The sequence below is a fragment of the Halichoerus grypus genome, chromosome 6 (genome assembly GCF_964656455.1).
Source record: "Halichoerus grypus chromosome 6, mHalGry1.hap1.1, whole genome shotgun sequence".
Classification (NCBI taxonomy): domain Eukaryota; kingdom Metazoa; phylum Chordata; class Mammalia; order Carnivora; family Phocidae; genus Halichoerus; species Halichoerus grypus.
The window spans coordinates 162,405,187-162,424,916 of record NC_135717.1 but is presented as its reverse complement, the minus strand read 5'-3'; the positions used below and the strand labels follow the sequence as shown (position 1 = coordinate 162,424,916).

Genomic DNA, 19,730 nt, shown 5'->3' with positions numbered 1-19,730 from the left:
GTAGTGGATGGTCCTTTTAATGTACTGTTGGATCCTATTTGCTAGGATTTTGTTGAGGATTTTGGAATCCATATTCATCAGGGATATCAGTCTGAAATTCTTCTTTTTGATGGGGTCTTTGCCTGGTTTGGGGATTAAGGTAATGCTGGCCTCATAGAATGAGTCTGGAAGCTTTCCTTCTGTTTCTATTTTTTGAAACAGCTTCAGTAGAAAAGGTATTATTTCTTCTTTGAATGTTTGGTAGAATTCCCCAGGGAATCCATCAGGCCCTGGACTCTTGTTTTTTGGGAGGTTTTTGATCACTGCTTCAATCTCATTACTGGTTATTGGCCTATTCCGGTTGTCAATTTCTTCCTGTTTCAGTCTTGGCAGCTTATAGGTTTCCAGGAAGGCATCCATTTCATCCAGATTGCTCAGTTTGTTGGCATATAGTTGTTGATAATAATTTCTAATAATTGTTTCTATTTCCTTGGTGTTAGTCGTAATCTCTCCCCTTTCATTCATAATTTTATTAATTTGTGTCCTTTCTCTTTCCTTTTGGATAAGTCTGGGCAGTGGTTTAGCGATCTTATTAATTCTTTCAAAGAACCAACTTCTAGTTTCTTTGATCTGATCTACTGTGTTTCTGGTTTCTAATTCATTGATCTCTGCTCTAATCTTAATTATTTCTCTTCTAATGTGTGGCTTAGGCATCGTTTGTTGCTCTTTTTCTAGTTCTTTAAGGTGTAGAGTTAGTTGGTAAATTCGGGATTTTTCTATTTTTTTGAGTGAGGCTTGGATGGCTATGTATTTCCCCCTTAGGACCGCCTTTGCAGTACCCCATAGGTTTTGGACCGATGTGTTTTCATTCTCATTGGTTTCCATGAGTTGTTTAAGTTCTTCTTTGATTTCCTGGTTGACCTAAACATTCTTGAGCAGAGTGGTCTTTAGCTTCCAAGTGTATGAATTTCTGCCAAATTTTTTCTTGTGATTGAGTTCCAATTTTAAAGCATTGTGGTCTGAGAATATGCAGGGAATAATCTCCATCTTTTGGTATTGGTTGAGACCTGATTTGTGACCCAGTATGTGGTCTATTCTGGAGAAAGTTCCATGTGCACTCAAGAAGAATGAGTATTCTGTTGTTTTAGGGTGGCATGTTCTGTATATATCTATGAGGTCCATCTGGTCCAGTGTGTCATTCAAAGCTCTTGTTTCTTTGTTGATTTTCTGCTTAGATGATCTGTCCATTGCTGAGAGTGGAGTATTGAGGTCTCCTACAATTAACGTATTGTTATCAATATGACTCTTTATTTTGGTTAACAGTTGGCTTATGTAGATGTCTGCTCCCATGCTGGGGGCATAGATATTTACAATTGTTAGATCTTCTTGTTGGATAGACCCTTTAAGAATGATATAGTGTCCTTCTGTGTCTCTAACTACAGTCTTTAGCTTAAAATCTAATTTGTCGGGGCGCCTGGGTGGCTCAGTTGGTTAAGCGACTGCCTTCGGCTCAGGTCATGATCCTGGAGTCCCGGGATCGAGTCCCACATCGGGCTCCCTGCTCAGCAGGGAGTCTGCTTCTCCCTCTGACCCTCCCCCCTCTCATGCTCTCTGTATCTCATTCTCTCTCTCAAATAAATAAATAAAATCTTTAAAAAAAAAAAAAAATCTAATTTGTCTGATATAAGAATTGCTACCCCAGCTTTCTTTTGAGGTCCGCTGGCATGGAAGATGGATCTCCATCCCCTCACTTTCAGTCTGGATGTATCTTTAGGTTCAAAATGAGTCTCTTGTAGACAGCATATGGATGGGTCCTGTCTTTTTATCCAATCTGCAACCCTGTGCCGTTTTATGGGAGCATTTAGGCCGTTCATGTTGGGAGTGATTATTGAAAGATATGAATTTATTGTCATCATGTTGCCTGTGAAGACCTTGTTTTTATAGATTGTCCCTGTAAATTTCTGTTGTATATCACTCTTGGGGTCTTTCTCCTTTTATAGAACCCCCCTTAATATTTCTTGCAGGGCCGGCTTAGTGGTCACATATTCTTTCAGTTTCTGCCAGTCTTGGAAGCTCTGCATCTCTCCATCCATTCTAAATGACAGCCTTGCTGGATAAAGTATTCTTGGCTGCATGTTCTTCTCGTTTAGTACCCTGAATATGTCTTGCCATATTCTGGCTTGCCAGGTCTCTGTGGATAGGTCTGACGTTATTCTGATGTTCCTCCCTCTGTACATAAGGAATCTCTTCCCCCTAACTGCCCTTGAGATGGTTTCCTTGGTTCGAAGATTTGCGAGTTTTACTATTACATGCCGGGGTGTTGGCCTGTTTCCCTTGATCTTGGGAGGGGTCCTCTCTGCCTCTAGGACACGAATGTTTGTTTCATTCCCCAGATTAGGGAAGTTCTCAGCTACGATTTGCTCAAATATGTCTTCTAGTCCTCTCTCTCTCTCTCCACCCCCTCCGGGATTCCAATAATTCTGACATTGGAACACTTCATGGTGTCACTTATTTCTCTGATTCTATTTTCATGGATTCTGAGTTGTTTTTCCCTGGCCTCTTTTCCCTTTTTATCTATTAAATTGTCTTCCAGGTCACTAATTCATTCTTCTGCCTCACTTACCCTAGCGTTAGATTATCTAGATTAGATTGGATCTCATTGATAGCATTTTTAAGTTCTGCCAATTCAGCTTTCATTTCTGCCCTTAGAGACTCTGTGTTGCCATTAATCAATTTCTCCATTCTAGCTATTGTCTTCACAATTGCTAGCCTAAATCCCATCTCCGACATCTTGGTTATATCTGAATCCATTTGTAAATCTGCAGCTTAAGTCATGATCTCTGAGTCTTTCTTATTTTGGGGGTTCCTCCTCCTAGTAATTCTGTTGATGGGTGGCTGAGGGAATGTATAGAGTCCAAATTATTGACCACAACCCAAGCAAGATGCACCTGTTTTCTAGGGACCTTAGGATTGCTGGACACTTGTTCTCCCAGCCTGTCTTCTGGGGGAGGGCCCTGCTGCACTGTTACTCAGGCAACCCTGTTTGGGCAGAGTTGCCCTGCCCCCCAGTGGCGGGGGATGGGCTCAGTGAAAACCAGTTTTGGGGGGCTTTTATTCATTGGCAGCTTTCCCTGGCAGCTTTCCGCATCTCTTCCGAGAGTCAGAGCAGAAGAGACCATTTCCAACCCTCTGCCTCAGAGCAGAGAGATCGAAGTCTGTTCTTCAGTGAGCTCTCCAGGCCACACTGTCTCTGTTTCTGTCTGTGCTGCTATAAACTGCAGCGTCCTGGGTTGTGCACCCCTCGCAGCGCTCCCAGTCCTCACCTCCAGGTCGGGGCATATCTCTGCCCTTTGTGCTTCTAGAACCACCAGCTGCCCCCAGTTCGCAGGCGCAGCCCCGCCGCTCGGGTTTCCGTCTAAAGTCCTTTCCCCGCCGCTACCGGTCTGCAAGTCTGTGCCCCGTCCCCAGCAAGCAAGGCTGTTGCTCACCGGCAGTGTAGGATCCCCATGGACAGGCTCCCTCCCGCTGCCATTTATTCTCTGATATCTGCCCGTGGAATCACGGCTCCCCGCTTCGTACCTCAGAACCAACCACCTGCGATATTCTGTTTGTAGAGATCCAGATCTTCTTACATCTCAGGCTGATTTCATGGGTGCTCAAAGTGGTCTGGTAGATATCCAGCTCAATTTCGGGGACCAGTTGGAATAGGGTCCCCTACTCCTCCGCCATCTTTTCCTCTCCTACTCTCCTTTGAAAGATTTTAATGTTAATAGTTCTCCTTCTTTAAGTCTTTCACTCAAGATTCTTGAAGTACTTAATAAAGATTATAATAATTAGCCTTAAGACAGAGGTAAGTGGGTGGCAAGTATTATTAGCATGTAAGAATCACAAGGTTCTAAATAAATAATGTCTAGTTGAAGGAAAATGTTAAGACTTGTCATAATATGGAAAACACTATTCATTTATAATAAAATTTGATGAAGTTTTAGGAATATGTTTAAACTTTTGAATTGGATTTTAATTTTATAGGCCAGCTTGCTATTAAAAGTCAACCTAAGGTGGGGGTTTGGGGGGAAGCTTGGGCCATGTCAAGAACCAACTTAAACAAATGACCAATGGTCAAAGCTCAAATATTTGGAGCAACAAAATAGTGACAGTACTGGATTATAACATAAAGAACAAAATAAATATCCATGAGTCAATGCTGATATAAATAAGGGATTGAATAAGTAAGTAAATTAGGGGAGAATGGATAAATCTTCCTTAGAGTAGAATTCTGAGTAATACATGTGAAGGAATGAGGGAAGCAGAAAATCACCACTGGAACGCCACAGTAATCAATGCTGCAGGCAACTTCCAAGGGTGAATGCTAAAATTTGTGGGCAAACCTTTAAGGAGAAACCGGACATTTTCAGGGTCTCCAAGTATCTCCCTCAAAATACTTGACTATGGTGCTTTTAACAAATGTCTAAAAATTCCTTGATGTTCCTCCCTCCAGCAGGTGGAGCTTTATTCTCCTTTCCTTTGAGTATGTTATAAACTTAGTGACTCACTTAGGGATGCCTGGGTGGCTCAGTTGGTTAAGCAACTGCCTTAGGCTCAGGTCATGATCCCAGGGTCCTGGGATCAACTCCCGCATCTGGCTCCCTGCTCAGCAGGGAGTCTGCTTCTCCCTCTACTTGTGTTCCCTCTCTTGCTGTGTCTCTCTCAAATAAATAAATAAAATCTTAAAAAAAAAAAAAAAAAAAACCCTAGTGACTCACTTATAAAGGGCAGAGTTTGGAAAAGAAAAACTAGAAATCTTATAGTGGAAAAACCTGACAGATGCCCCCCTAACCTACCGGGTGATCATGGTTAATATCACCAGCAACAAGTTATGGTGAAACTGCGAGGTAGGATATGTGATGAGGGGGTACATCGCCTCTGGTATTCTTCCCACAAATCTATAACCCCAGTCTAATCATAAGAAAACATCAGACAAATCCAAATTGAGGGAAATGCTACAAAATATCTATCAGGAGGCTTCAGAAGTGTCAGGGTTAGGAAAAACAAGGCAAGACTGAGGAACCATCAGGATGGGAAAAGTAAAGAGACAGGATGACCAAATACAATAGAATGCGATGAAATCTCAGATTGGGTCCTGGAACAGAAAAAGGACATTTATGGAAAAACTAAAGGAATCCAATGAAAAGCTGTAGTTTAGTTTACACTAATATTTAATTTCTTAGTTTTGACAAGTTTATGTAAGATATTCACAGTGGGAGAAGCTGGGTGAAGGGCATATAGGAACGGTCTGTGCTAACTTTACACTCTTCCGTAAATCTAAAATTATTTCAAAATTATAAGTTTTCAAAAAGTAATCTGCTATCCTTAATGGGAGAAACTGCCGATGTTCCACCTACATGCCATTATGGGACAGGAGTATGCGTATTATGATCATGTCTTACTGATTCTTACTTAAATATATTTTTTTTTCATGTTAAAGTTCCACAGGCTTTTATAAAATTCTAGGTTCGTGAGAGTGAAGACCAGGGTGGTGGGCAGTGTAAAAGGAAGAGTGAGACTATGTCTTGGTATCCAGGGACAGAAACCAACATAAGCTAAAGCGAAGGGGGGAATTTATTACAGTAGTGCCATGAATTTTTTTCACAAAAGCCAAGTCACACCGCCTGGGCAGACTGGTGCCAGGGCTGTTGAGTCATTGGGAACTAAGGCAGCTCTCCCTCTGCACTTGCTGTGGAGTCTTGTGGCCTCTCATTAGTGCTTCTTTCCACACAACAGCTTATCCTCATGTGCAAATGTTAACATGATATACCGTATTGACTGATGTGTGGACATTGACCATCCTTGCATCTCTGAGATCAATCAACCTTGATCACGGTGTATGATCCTTTTAATGTACTGTTTAATTAGGATTGCTAGTATTTTTTTTAAGATTTTATTTATTTATTTGAGAGACAGAGAGAGCACAGAGGGAGAGAGAGAAGCAGACTCCCTGATGAGCAGGGAGCCCAATACAGGGCTCAATCCCAGGACCCTGAGATCATGACTTGAGCTGAAGGCAGATGCTTAACCAACTGAGCCACCCAGGCGTCCCTGGTTTGCTAGTATTCTGTTGAGGACTTTTTGCATCTATGTTCATCAGGGTTATTGGCCTGGCCTTTAATTTTCTTCTCGGTAGCGTCCTTGTCTGAAGATAGGTATCTCATCTTCTTTGAATATTTGGTCGAATTCACTAGTGAAGCCATCTGGTCCTGGACTTCTGTTTGCTGGGAGGTTTTTGACTACCGATTAAATCTCCTGACTAGCAATTGGTTCATGAGATTTTCTATTTCCTCAAGATTCAGTCTTAGAAGATTGTGTGTTTCTAGGAACTTATCCATTTCTTCCAGATTGTCCAGTTTTTTGGCACATAATTGCTTATAGTGAGTGGTCTGGTATTATGATGCTTTATATTTCCATAGTATCAGTTGTAACTTCTCTTTCATTTTTTATTTTATTTGAGCCCTGTCTTTTTTAATCGGTGGGCCTGCCTTAAGGTTCATCAGTTTTATCTTTTCAAAGAACCAACTCTTCATTTCATTGATCTTTTCAGTCTCTATTTCATTTATTTCCACTCTGATCTTTATTATGGCCTTCCCTCTACTAACTTTGGGCTTCATTTGTTCTTCTTCTAGTTCTTTTAGGTATGGAGTAAGCCAGATCCACAGGCAGCAGCTTTCAAGGTACGTTAATAGACACAGTCTCGTGGGTCTACAATCCTAAACTCTGCTGACTTCCAGACCAAGAAATCTGGAGGTGTCCCCAGGGCGACAACTGCAAACCTCGTGGCTTTAGATGTATATAAGCTCCTTTCGGGGAGGTATCAGTGAGCTGCTATGTGGCCAAGGGAGACCACTAATACGGCTATCTCCCTGCCCATCTTCCCTCGGGGCGCCTCTGTGGCCTAGGATATATGGCCAACCTGAAGTCTGTCCCTCAGGCTGAAGCTCCAGGACAAGAAAATATGCCTCTTTCACATGAATGCTGAGGGTGTGTTTCAGTCTGCTGTTTGTGCAGTGGCCTGGGGGTGGTAACCTGTCAAGGACTGTCTGTTTCAGGCTCAGGGGGTCCAGAAGCACAATCCTCCTTGGCCACCAGAGCCAGGGGCTCAAGGGGTGCCCCTGGTGTGGGTGGCACATACCCTGTGGCTGGCAGGGTGGGCCGTGGGGGAAGGTACTCACCCTTGGCTGTGGCGCACGGGGGCAGGATACTTCCACCAGAGCTAGCAGGCCGGGGCGGGGAGGGCCGGGTGTACAAAAATGGTGACCACCCCCCAGCACTAGTCCCAACAAGGCAGAAGGAGAATGCAAAAATCGTGTCTGGCCAGCACCTCTGTCCCCGAGAGTCCCAACAGGTTCCTGTCTCTTTGGCAGACGCTCTAAGATTAACAAATGAGTCTCCTAAGCATATGGTCTGGGTATCTTTCAAACTTACTTTTGTGCTGGGTCCTGGGATAAGTGGGTCTGTATGTGAGCTCTTTAAGAGTGGATTTTCCATTCCCTAAAGCCCTGTGGTTCCCCTGGCCGTAAGCCCTGTGGTTTTCAAGGTCCAGGTGCTTTGGGGGCTCATCCCTCTGATGCACTTCCCAAGGGCTGGGGTGTCTGATGTGGAGCAAAAACCTCTCACTCCTCAGGGACAAGCTCTGTATTAATGAGATCCCTCCCAGTTGCTGGTCTCTGTGCCGAGGCTGGGCTTTCTTGCAAGACCATGCCTCTGCCCCTCCTACCCATCTCAATATGGCCCTTTTATCCTTTGTTGTGGAGCTGCTGTTCAGCTAGCCTGCAGGTCCTTTTCAGAGGGAACTATTTCATATGTAGCTGTAGATTTTCTGTCTGTGGGAGGAGATGAGACTAGGATCCTTTTCTATCGCCATCTTGAACCTCTTCCCGATAAACTGTCTTAATAAAATATTGACAACAGCTAGTAGGACCAAGCAGATCTCCTAGGTTTGCTTTACTTTCTCCTTGGAGCTGGCCCCACGCCTTGTCACATCCCCAGGTACAGTCAGCAACCTCTCCAAGCAAGATCCAAGGCTCAGCTCTCACCACCTGCTCAGAAAATCACCTTTGATATTTTACCAATTTGATATCCCGTTGGCTGTCATATGGACCAGATTTATAAGATAATCTTTTCCTTCTTATGAAAAACTTTGGTTTTTCATGATAACCTATTTATTCATTAGCTATATATACTGATATAGTATCTATATTCCACAATGCCATGTGTGACTTCTTTGGAAGTGACCTTTTAAAAGACAAGAAATCCAGGTAAAGAGGGATAAAAATGTTTTAATTATTGAAATATATTGGTAAATTGAGTAATCTACATTGTGGTACTAAATGGCTACACGTGGTCATCCTCAAATTAAGAGCTTTCCAAATACGCTTAACCATCAGTCACAAGTCCTGAAAATAGTATAGGATTAACATGATGGGATGCTGGGATCCCACAAAGGAGAATGAGAGAATCCATGACTGCAAGGGATTTGTGGTGACATCAGCCTTCGACCAAAGAAAATGGAAAGTTAATCAAAACGTGTGTAGGGCATGCAAATTTCAGGGGCTTATTTTTCAACATTGAAAGGTCATACATCGTTCCTAATGGAACACATTCTCTGACACTTACAGAAAGCTGAAAACCAAAAAGTAAAAAAGGGAAACAGAGAACAGTAAGAATCAATTTAACCATTTTACAGCTAAAAATTAATGTAACGTAGAAATAGTGAAAGGTAACCCACAAATATATTACTTTAGGGAGTTCATTTATAGTGCTTTCTTAGCTGAAGTTATAAATAGAATACAGATTTCATTATATAAAAACTATCAAAAAAGTATCAGTGAAAAGACATGATTTTCATGAGCTGTGTTGAATGGCCAGGGAGAAAATGCCGCCAGATACATCAGGCTGCCTCCAGACACTAGTGGTTTGTCCACTTGTCTTTCTCAGCAGGACCCCAGAAAGTTCCATATACCCATGTATTGTTTACCTGATTCCTTTCTAGTACCACAGCATTCAACATGTACCCATGGTTTCAACTACAGACTTGAGAATTTGGGTGGGGAGGGGAGGCGGAGCGGGCGACTAGTTATAATTTCCTTAGAAATTTCTGTGCACGTCACGACGGCCCATGGAGTGCAATTCCTTCCAAATCTTAATGAGCAAGCTGTGAAGACAACAACAGCAAGAGGGAAAAGAGTTAGCAAGCTTAACAAAGGACAACTTAGAGAAAAAAAATCAGCTTTCAGCCTACGAATTATTTACTGATTTTCTTTTCAGTAAAACACATATTCAAGGTTCACTCGATACTTAAGACTGAATACGCGGCCAACACAGAGCTAAGAACTGGTGACACTTTATATAAAGAGAGGAAGAGCCATGAGGAAAGAGACTGATAAACTTAGAATTAAAATATGACGTGATAGGGACACCTGGGTGGCTCAGTCGTTTAAGCATCTGCTTTCGGCTCAGGTCATGGTCCCAGGGTCCTGGGAATGAGTCCCGCATCGGACTCCTTGCTCAGCAGGGAGCCTGCTTCTCCCTCTGCCTGCCACTCCCCCTGCTTGTACTCTCTCCCTCTCTCTGACAGATAAATTTTTTAAAAATCTTTTAAAAAATTAAATAAAATAAAATATGACGTGATAATGCCCAGACCAAGCTGCACATCAACATCACCCAAATTAAAGATAGACTGCTCAGGCATGATGTCATCCCTCCCCTACTGGGTCAGCCCCTGCTGGGAGAGAGGTAGCCATCCACCCTCTCTCCAGCTCTCCCAGGGGAACCTGCTCCAGCCAGTCCCTCCACAGGCATCTGAGAGCACCACTTCAGCTCCTCCCTGCCCAGGGATGCTCCACACATCTACGTGGGCATAACGCTCACCCGAGAGTCATCTGTAGAAGAAACTACACGTTTGTACCGTGATATAAGTATTGTAAGAGATTCTGAAATCATTCCTCAATTTCTTTCAAAAAGTCACCAAAAGAACTTTGAACTCCAGTCATTAAGGGAGTTCAGTGGCATTATTTCAAGAGATTTGGCATGTTAGGTCAAAAGAAGTGTCTCCAGTCCTTTCCATAGAATAGCTTCCTCTGCAAAGGACAGTCTTCTCCTCGGGGTTTCTGCCCAATAACTTTTTTAAAAGATTTTATTTATCTATTTATTTGAGACAGAGCACAAGCAGGGGGAATAGCAGAGGGAGAGGGAGAAGCAGGCTCCCCGATGAGCAGGGAGCCCGATGTGGGACTCGGTCCCGGGACCCTGAGATCATGACCTGAGCCAAAGGCAGTCGCTTAACTGACTGAGCCACCCAGGCACCTCTCTGGCCAATAACTTAAGCCCAGAGAGCCATGAGCTCAGACATGTCAAGTGGATGCTTAGCAACTCTGGAAAAAGAAGAGCCTTTCAACTTAGAACACTTTTCAGGCAATTCAAAGGGACAGGGATAGCAATAAAATAGGTTTATACTCATGAGCAATAAAGAGATATTTTAGCTAGCAGTCTCAAGTTGCAGGCTGGTTTACCAGCAAGATTGCTAAATTGTTATCAGGGAATTTGAGATCCACACACAAAGTGGAACAACCATCTTGTCCAACCGTCCCATGAGAAAACCGAATTTGAAAAAGCCTGAGAGAAGGTTAGGGATTCCTCTGAGGTCCTATGTTAGTGACAGAGTTACCACACCTCCTGATACCTATCTACATGGCACCTCTTTCCACTCTATTCTCATGCTTTTTGAAATACAACCTATTTTCAGGAGGGTAACATATGCTTGTTTTCAACTAGATTATCTTTCCTATTTGATGCAAATAACAAATGTACTTCTGCACAGTGGAAAACTGGCAGGGAACCTAGAGGGTTAGAACTCTTAAAAATACTAGAAATAGAAAATCTCCAGCAAATTCCCAAAGAGAAACTCAACACTCTATAATGTGGTCTTGGGCCCTAGGGAATAAAGCTCCATAATGCTTTCACCTGGAGGAGACAGTCTTCAAAAAATGGCTCCCCAAGATTGTGGTATCTCTTGTCAGGAAGACACTGCTTACAGTCTCTGTGTCCCTCTCCCCCAGCGGGAAAAGTTATTTGTCTCCACCCGTAAGCTTATTCTGTGACCCCCTCCCCATCCCAAACACCCAAATCCAGTAACTGGCCTTGAGCAAGAAGTGGGTATCAAGTTAGTATTAAGTCAGTTTTGCTTTGGGTCTGCCAAAGGCGGGATTCTCGATACAAAACAGAACAGTATGATGATGAAAACAACAGTCACTGCGACTGCCCTTTATTTCATATTGAATCCTAACAACACCCTTCAAGCTAAGCACTGGTGCCATTTTACAGATTATAAAATGGAGGCTACAAGGGGGAAGTAACCTGCCCCGCTAGTAAGTGAAAGAGCCTGAATTCAAATCCAAGGTTGTCTGACTCCCAAAAGAGAATGGGCTATCTCAGGAGATAGGGCATTCCTGATCACAGGACGTTCAAAAGAGGCCAGATGTCAGTCAGCAAGACCGAGACGCAGTGGGGATCCAAGCGTCATGTCCGTCCTTGGACCAGATGAACTGAGACTTTCTGCCTCTGTGGAAATGCTGCACAGGATCTTTTAGAAACTGGCACACAGAGGGTTAATAAAGGAAAGCTTGTTTTCTCCTGTCCTTGTTCTTGTCTTAGGATAATTCTACCTGCAAGCTCTTCACCAGGACACCAGGTCCACAGTGCATCATCTTTCAGACAACGGTTTCTTCTGTGTACAGTGAACATGTTTTATAATACCCAACCGAGTTTGGTCTGTGGCTTTACTATTCCTTCCTGCACAACTACATTTCTGTATAAGGATGACTGCCCATCTCATTTGGTACAGCTACATCTCCTCTCTGTATATTAACTGACCCCTGGCTATTGCCAACACTTACTATTGATCCTAATTTAATTCCCAGTCCCAGCCTCTCTGGTCTCTCCCTATTTGTCATTTCCAAAGTCTTAGCCCCTCAGTTTTTGGCAATGAAGAGTGAAACCTTCATGTTTTAGGCAAACACTTAGCTTGTTCTTATTAAACGAATTAGGTTGCATTTGAAACAAAATGAAATGAAAAATAAAATTAACTGCAAAGAAAGTTGACCTAATTATCAAAGACCCCTTTATAATATAACATGCTCCATTTCATAGATTTAACCACAAGATGAGACCCCTCTTAATCTTGAAGTCCAAGATTTCTTAGAAACAGCTAGCAACAATATTTATAGTTCATTCATCATCAAGGCTAAATACATACAATTATTTAGAAAAAATACAGTACCTCTTGATTATGGACTCATGATATTTTCTTCTAATCTTAAAGAGGAAATTGAGAAAAGTTAAATATTTGGATTATAAAGAACATATTCTAGTTTCCTAAAAAATGACAAGTAGTAGTGACTTATATGTATTTGCTAGTCCAGATCAGAATGCAGAGAAACAGCAATGAGGAACAAACAGCTACGGTATGTTACAAATAAGGTAGTATAGCCTTGTGTAAATGAAACATATTAACAGTCCTTTAAAACTATGCATCAGACAACTGTGCAGTGGTTGATAAACCAGCATTCTTACCACGAGCCACACATTTAAGCAAGAAGCTAGCTCTGAGGCTGTTGTTGTCCGTGTCTATTATCAAAACGACATTAGCCCCACAATTACTACTTATTGAAACAAAAAGGGGCCTCACTTCATTTAATTATACAATACGCAGTTGATTTTCCTCTAATCCGCAGACTGTTATCTGTATATTACAGGAATATGTTATAAGAATTTACCTTTATTTCTACAAAAACTCCATAAACTTACTGAAACATTTGCTTTCATTGTCATACCGATCGTCACTGAAATTAACAATAAATTTAAATTATCCATGGAGAAAAACTTTTTTCATCCATGGAACATAGCCACAGATAGAAGCTAAATTTTGCTCTGGAACTACTCTCATCATGTAGGTGGCAATTTCAACAAATGATTACAGTGAACAGATAATGGTTTTTCTACATGGTTAACTGCAACTGAGTAATATGTAGGTTGAGTCAGGCAAGCTGAAATATAAATTTTATATTTTTTTTCAAAAAACAAAAAGATAAATATTTAGAGAAAGTAAATCTCACGATTTTACTTACTTTTTCGTACAGTCTTTGTTTGATTGGATACCATATTGACAGCGTCAGATGGTAGACCTACATATACCCCTCCATAGTTTCTTAATGAAAAGAAGCAGAGAAAGAAAAATCAGACCAATATCAATGATACTCTATATTTGCAGAAAGTGATAGAAGCATGGAGTACTGCCAACAATTATAGAACTATTAAAATAACTCATGACTTTTCAAAAGTAGAATTTGGAACATTACTGCCCTTGGAAATATAATTTTTTCTATGTTAAAGAAGCTCTATATGAAAAAAGAAAGCTAAGTTGAGTAGAATTTTTAGATATTTAACTTGGAATGAGAAAGAGGAAAAGAAATTGGGATTTTTTTATAATTTAGTACAATAATAAATATCCATAGAGTAACATGTTACAGTTAGTCGGTCAATATTCATCAAGAATTCATAGTGGTCAACGTGGTAATAGGTGCTATGGACACACAGAACATTTCTCTGGAGGTAGATACAGACATAAAAGGAGGGGAGAGAGAGCTAATGAGTAATGAGAGTAGGGTGCAGTCCACCAGAGAAGGAGAGGGAGAGTGGAGTGGGCGGGGAGAATGAACGAAGTCATCCGTTAGGGAGAACAGCACATCCAAAGGCCACAGGATAGAAACCAGCACAGGCCATGAGCACAGGACAAAACCCAAGCTTGCGTGAAGGCAAAGATTATGAACCCTGAGCAAGTCCTTTTTCAGATCACATGCTCCTACCTGTATTCTCTGTGCCAGAAGTTGTCCGGGTGTAATCTATGTTATTGGCAATGTACTACATACAATGTTAAATTACATCCATTCGTTAAATTAATCCATGAAGATGGCCAAAATTATTCAAATTAAAGCCAGCTTCAATGTCAAACATACCTCCTCTTGTCATCTTCCGTTATAGATTCTTCTGTTCTAAAAGGTCAAAAATATTTACTATAAGCCATTTGGTCACATAGTCAGACACTTCATTTTTTATTATGAGTAAAAGAGGGCTATTAACTGAGAATCAATTTTGTTCATTCAAGTTCTGTCATCAAATATTTTTGTAACACACTATTGTTTCTACTTCAATCATTCATGCATTAAAAAAATTAGTCATTTTCTACTTAACAAAATGTACAAATTCAGCAAATGCCAAAAAGTCCAAGCGCTAAACAAAAGGACATATGGAGGGCAACCGAGATTGCAAAAGGCACATTAACTTGGCATCAGGAAGCCTGGTTTCTTGTCATGGGCATGCCATCAGCACAGAGAGGCTGTGGGCAAACTGCTTGCCTGCATCTCATCTGTAAAATAAGGTGGTCAACCAGATGATTCCCAAGGTCCCCTCCGGTCCTAGGGGACTATGATTCTGTGATCCTCATGCCACTCAGTGGCACCACTCGAGGTATAAAAGATTTCTTTAGTGCAGAAGAGTTCATATCCATTTGACTTCCTCCTATCTAAAAAAAAAAAAAGCCATTTTATACATGATCTGCACAGAGGAGGAAATGCTTAAAAGGAAATTTTTAGAGGGAATCACTATTTTAAAATGCACAGCCTCTTTCCTTGCATGAGAGGAACTCATATTCTACTGATATTCCTTGGCATATTTCTAAAAGGATCAGGAAACTTTCCTTCAAGCACTAGTTAGCATACATAAGTTACTTTTCTTAAAGAAAAAAACCCCAAGATCCAAATGTATCTGGCTGAACCCAACATGTAATTCTAAAGGGCTTCAGCCAAGAAGAAAGAAAAAAAAAAAGAAACATCTAAACAGCTTCACTGAATCTTCTAATTTTAGGGATTGTCTAGTCATGGTTTCACCCATTTAAAAGCTGTGAATGTTTCCAATGTATATGTACAGGAGATTTTACTTCATTGCATCCGTCAGGAAGTCTCCAGCCTATAAAGAAGGGAGGTGTAGATTTGGAAATCATCCGTTGAACACTGGCCGTGCCCACAGCTAATACTCGATAGAGTGCAAAATCCATCTTGAGATCTAATTTATCCAAATTGAGCACACAACCTAAATTCACCAGATAATAGTCAATTTCCTTCATCTCCTGCTGAAGTTGGATCGTTTTTTAATTCAAAGGTGTCAAAGCCATAATGTATTAGAAATGGGGTTATGCTTATTGAAGCAGTATCACAAAGTGTTGTTCACTACTTTTAATTAAAATGGATTTATAACCTGTTAGTATAGATAACAGGAAAATGATGGTGACTAACTCGCTGGAGTATATTAGAACTGTCTACCTCAGTCCCAAATGGCTAATGCCATCATGACATTGTTTCTGAAGCTGCATGTAACTGGTAGTTTTGGACATATACAATGTCTCATTTTCTGGCACAGCTGTTCTTTTCATATCCAACTCTGTTTATTTTAATTCTTTCTCCCCTTGCCTAATTCTGCTTAATGATATACTAAAGGCTTTAAAATATATTTTAACTCCCCCAAATGTAAGAAAACAGTAAACTATTTTTAATCTACTATCTCTTATAAAGTATTCAATACCCTGAAACCCACTCTGTGTTCTCCATTATAAAATTCATCAACAACCTTGTACATCTAACTTGCAGGAAATTATAATATAGCCACCATATGTATTGGATAATAAATTAAGCCTCAGACATATTACTAAATCATTACCAATACCATTTATGAAGACTTATTGGATGTCTATTCTTTTAAGCCTTCAAATAAGTTACAATGCTTGCCTTTGTATATATGCCCCCCACATATGAGACTGCTGCTTTACCCGTTCCTTCCACAAACAATTATTCTACAATACGAAGACTACATGGGTAAAAACAGCGGCATCACTGAGTCTCTCCTGCGTGTCAGATACAGGGCAGGACACTTCATGGGCATCACTGCAATTTCTCACAACAGCTCTGAGAGTTTAGACCTGGGAAAATAGGTCCACAGAGCCACGTAATTAAGAAATATGCAAGACCAATAAGTAAGACTGACATTTAGACCCCATCTGACACCAAAAACCATGCTCCACACTCCAATTCGTCACTTGCCTCTCAAATAGGAAGATGGAAAACTAAAAACACTGCCAGTGACAAACCAGCCTGGTAGCTGCTCCTGACCTGGGGACTGCCTCCACACCGCTCCTGCAAAAGCTCTGAGCATCACCTCGTCCTCACAGCCTCCTGGGGAACTGATCAGGCACACGCTAGTGCTGTTATACGGTTTCCTTCAATCCTCATCACAATCCTGCACGGCGGGGATGAGCCACATTTTTAAAAACTTTTATTTATTTATTTGAGAGAGCGAGCTCGCGTGAGCGGGGGGAGGGGCAGAAGACGATGGGGACAGAGAGTTCCAAGCAGACTCCGAACTGAGCCTGGAGCCCGATGTGGGGCTTGATCCCAGGACCCGGAGATCATGACCTGAGCTGAAATCAAGAGTCGGACGCTTAACCGACTGAGGCACGCAGGCGCCCCAGCCACATTTTAAAGATGAAAAGCTGAGGCTCTGGAAGGTTGAGTAGCATGGCCCAAGGTGACACAGCTAGGTGACCAGTTTGCGTGATTCCAACTCCCACTCCATAAACTGTGAGCCCACATTCAGGTGTATCAGAGAAACACCCCATCTCCCAAGCTGGATCTCTCCAATTTTTATCACCCCACTTAAGAGGGAAGCAAGACAGTAGGAAGACGGCTCTTTCCAGCCTTGCTTGCTGCCCCAGTCTGCATCACCGCAGCCACTGGTTCGCTTCCAGAACAAGCCCTGGATGACAAAATTCAGACGTGACAGCCCCGACCTGGCGGTGCGCTTCAGAAGTCTGGGTCCCTTCTCCTTCTCCTCCAACTCCTCGATGTTCATACCCCCATCCTCTCTCCTTTGTCACTCCAGCCTGAGGTGTGGTAGCCGCTTCCTGCTTTTACCACCCCTGATCTCTCAGTCTCGCTTCCGTACATCCACGACCCTCCCAGACCCCCTTAACTAATTCCTCATAGCGAATTCTCTCTGTTAAAGTAGTTAATGTGTTTTTCTCTTCTCTGTCTGGACACTAACCGATACATTACTTGGTAGCAAGAATGGGGTTTATCTCCCACCTCCTGGATTGAAGACGTCTTACTGAAGCATCTAAAGTACTTGTCCCTTGCTGTTTATCAGGTCAATGTACTGGACCAGCCTGCCGTGCTGAGGGATATCAGTAAGATCAGGATATTGCAGAACAAAGGATGAGAGGGAGCAGGGGGATCTATGGAACAGAGGTAAGACAGGGATGTAAACTGTCGGCCATGCCAGGTAAAAGCAACCTGCTTCTGTAATCCTTGCAAAGTGGTTCAGAAAGAAAGTACCTGCCAGACCAAAGGTTGCCTAACAGGAGCTGGAGGCTATGTTGATTATTTTCAATAAAGACACACCTTGAATAGCAGCTAAAATCACCCCTTCATGAAGTTTACAATAATCAAAGTCACTCTCTGAAATAAAGCTGCCTTCTGCACGGGCCACCCAGGCAAGTTAAATGCGGATGTGTGAAGTTTCTCTGCACTTTCATTTTTTCAAGTCTTTGGTGCCAGCACTAATTTCTCCAACTCCCCCCTAGAGATGCTGTATCCCTTTTTCTTTATTATTCTGGTAGGGAAGGAAAATTCCATGGGCTTCTACTTGGCCCTTCCTACCATGACAGCCATTACTTCACAGGTCAAGGGACCAATGGGTGGCTTCTACCAATTGCCAAATGCATGTCCTCTGATTATGAATTCAAGAACGGAGGGAATAACCAAGCATGGGTCTCCAGACTACTGGGCACAGTATAATTTGAACAGCAGCCAAATGTCCTGACTATCATAAGCCCACCCATGGACTAGTGGGTCACAGGCATTTTGGGTCCTCAGATATTAACATCAATTCAGAGCCGGTATCTAGAAAGAGCTAAAAAGTTCAGGTCCTTCCTTTTGCTCTGGACACAACTGCTCTAGTAAATGGACACAAGTCCCTTTGAGGAAGACGTGGAGAAATATCTACAGGACCTACGGGAGGCAGTGTTGAAAGTTCCTTCAAGGCAACATGGCCTCAATCACTGGGAGTCTGACTTGGGTCTGGAAACTGGGTTAAGTGGCTATGCCTTTCCACTGTGGCGACTCGAGTTAGGTTTCTGGTTACAGACCAGAAGTTTTCCTCTTATAAAAATACAGAGAGGGAGAAAATGAACCTTTAGAAGGCTGTACTTCAGAGGCGCCTGGGTGGCTCAGTCAGTTAAGCATCTGCCTTCGGCTCAGGTCATGATCCCAGGGTCCTGGGATCGAGCCCCGCATCGGGCTCCCTGCTCAGCGGGGAACCTGCTTCTCCTCCTGCTCGTGCTCACTCTCTGTCTCTCTAATAAGTAAATAAAATCTTAAAAAAAAAAATAGAAGGCTGCCCTTCTAATTTATCCCTAGGGAAGCCGTAATCAACCAGTCATCATCAAAGTTCCTTCCAGGATGAGCCGTTGTGCCCCTTCATCCCAACTCTGTCCATGACGGCAAGCATGCCCACCTTGTCTCACTCAGGTGGTTAAGTTCTGCCACTCAGTAGAAATGTGATCCTGCCCTCTGGGATCCCGTCCTGCCCGGTGAGATAAAGAGCCCATCTCGGGCAGTGACTCCTCTGTCACAGCCCCCCTACAGAGGACCACCTTAGAGTTTATCAGGGACCCCCTCTCACTATGCATTCCTCAAATTTCTCAAAGCCTTAGTGGAGGGGGTATCCTCTGCGGTGGGGAGCAGGTCATACTTGAAAAATTCACACCAACATCCTCTTCTCCTTAAGCCTTTGGACTCCTTCCTCTCCGGCATCCCACGAAAGTTCTAGCCTATTCCACTCCTGGTTAGAGTGTAAGCTCACTGCGTGTGAGGGTCACCAACCAGGATAATTAACCTGTTAGAGTCCCCTCCATGCACCTAAAGGATTAAATCCAGAACACTATCAATACATTCAATCTAACTCAGTATATATACTCCTTCCTATTTGGTCTCCCACCCTTAGAATCCCATTTCCACACACATGCCTTCGGTTTCTGGTAGTATAAACTACAAAATCCTGCAATTACTTTGCAATATAGGCTCACTCCTTTCAGGTCAGACTGTGTGTGTCTGTCCCATGGAAGCACACGGAGCTCTGACTCTATCTGTGTATCTAGAGGCAGGAAGCGGTGGCTGGAGTAGGTCTGGAGCATAAGGGTCACCTAACAAAGCCCCCTCCCCAGGCGAGGGGACCCAACTCCACACCTCCCCACCCAGCTGGCCCACCCCTCTCCCAAAGGCACTCCTGGGAAAACTGGAAGTTTCTGGCTGGCAAAGATGGGGAAAGTAAGTCAGCTTCGTTTCATCTCAATTCTAATTTGGGCCATTCTAGTGCCCTCGCGTGAGGAGTGAGAACCAGAAGAAGCTAAAACAGCCATCTCTAGCCAAGCCAGGGACTAAAAAGCTACAGAGTGCTCCCTACAGTGTGGAACAGAATCTAAAACAACTAACAGAAAAAAGCCCTTCCATTTGACACAGTTTCAATGCCCCAAAGCAACAAGACAAGAAAGTCACAGCCCCCTTCACTCGCCATTTCCCCAAATCAGTAAAGAGTAA

The 19,730-nt window shown here is 42.6% G+C and overlaps 1 protein-coding gene across 2 annotated transcripts in view; it reads right to left on the bottom strand.

Annotated features, from left to right (window-relative positions):
• Positions 1-8,289: 8,289 nt before the first annotated feature.
• Positions 8,290-19,730, bottom strand: part of C6H12orf75 (chromosome 6 C12orf75 homolog) — a 34,852-nt gene continuing 23,411 nt past the window's right edge. The window contains exons 3-7 of one of the 2 annotated variants that reach the window (XR_013449329.1): positions 14,043-14,078; positions 13,155-13,234; positions 12,308-12,342; positions 9,008-9,184; positions 8,290-8,522 (exon numbers count right to left, since the gene is read on the bottom strand). Coding sequence is in view for 1 of the 2 variants with exons in the window: in XM_036103190.2 (XP_035959083.1) it covers positions 12,338-12,342; positions 13,155-13,234; positions 14,043-14,078 (121 nt within the window). In the remaining variant the exon portion in view is untranslated. Of the gene's footprint in view, positions 9,185-12,307; positions 12,343-13,154; positions 13,235-14,042; positions 14,079-19,730 lie in introns of both variants that reach the window. The other variant, XM_036103190.2, reaches the window with a different exon arrangement.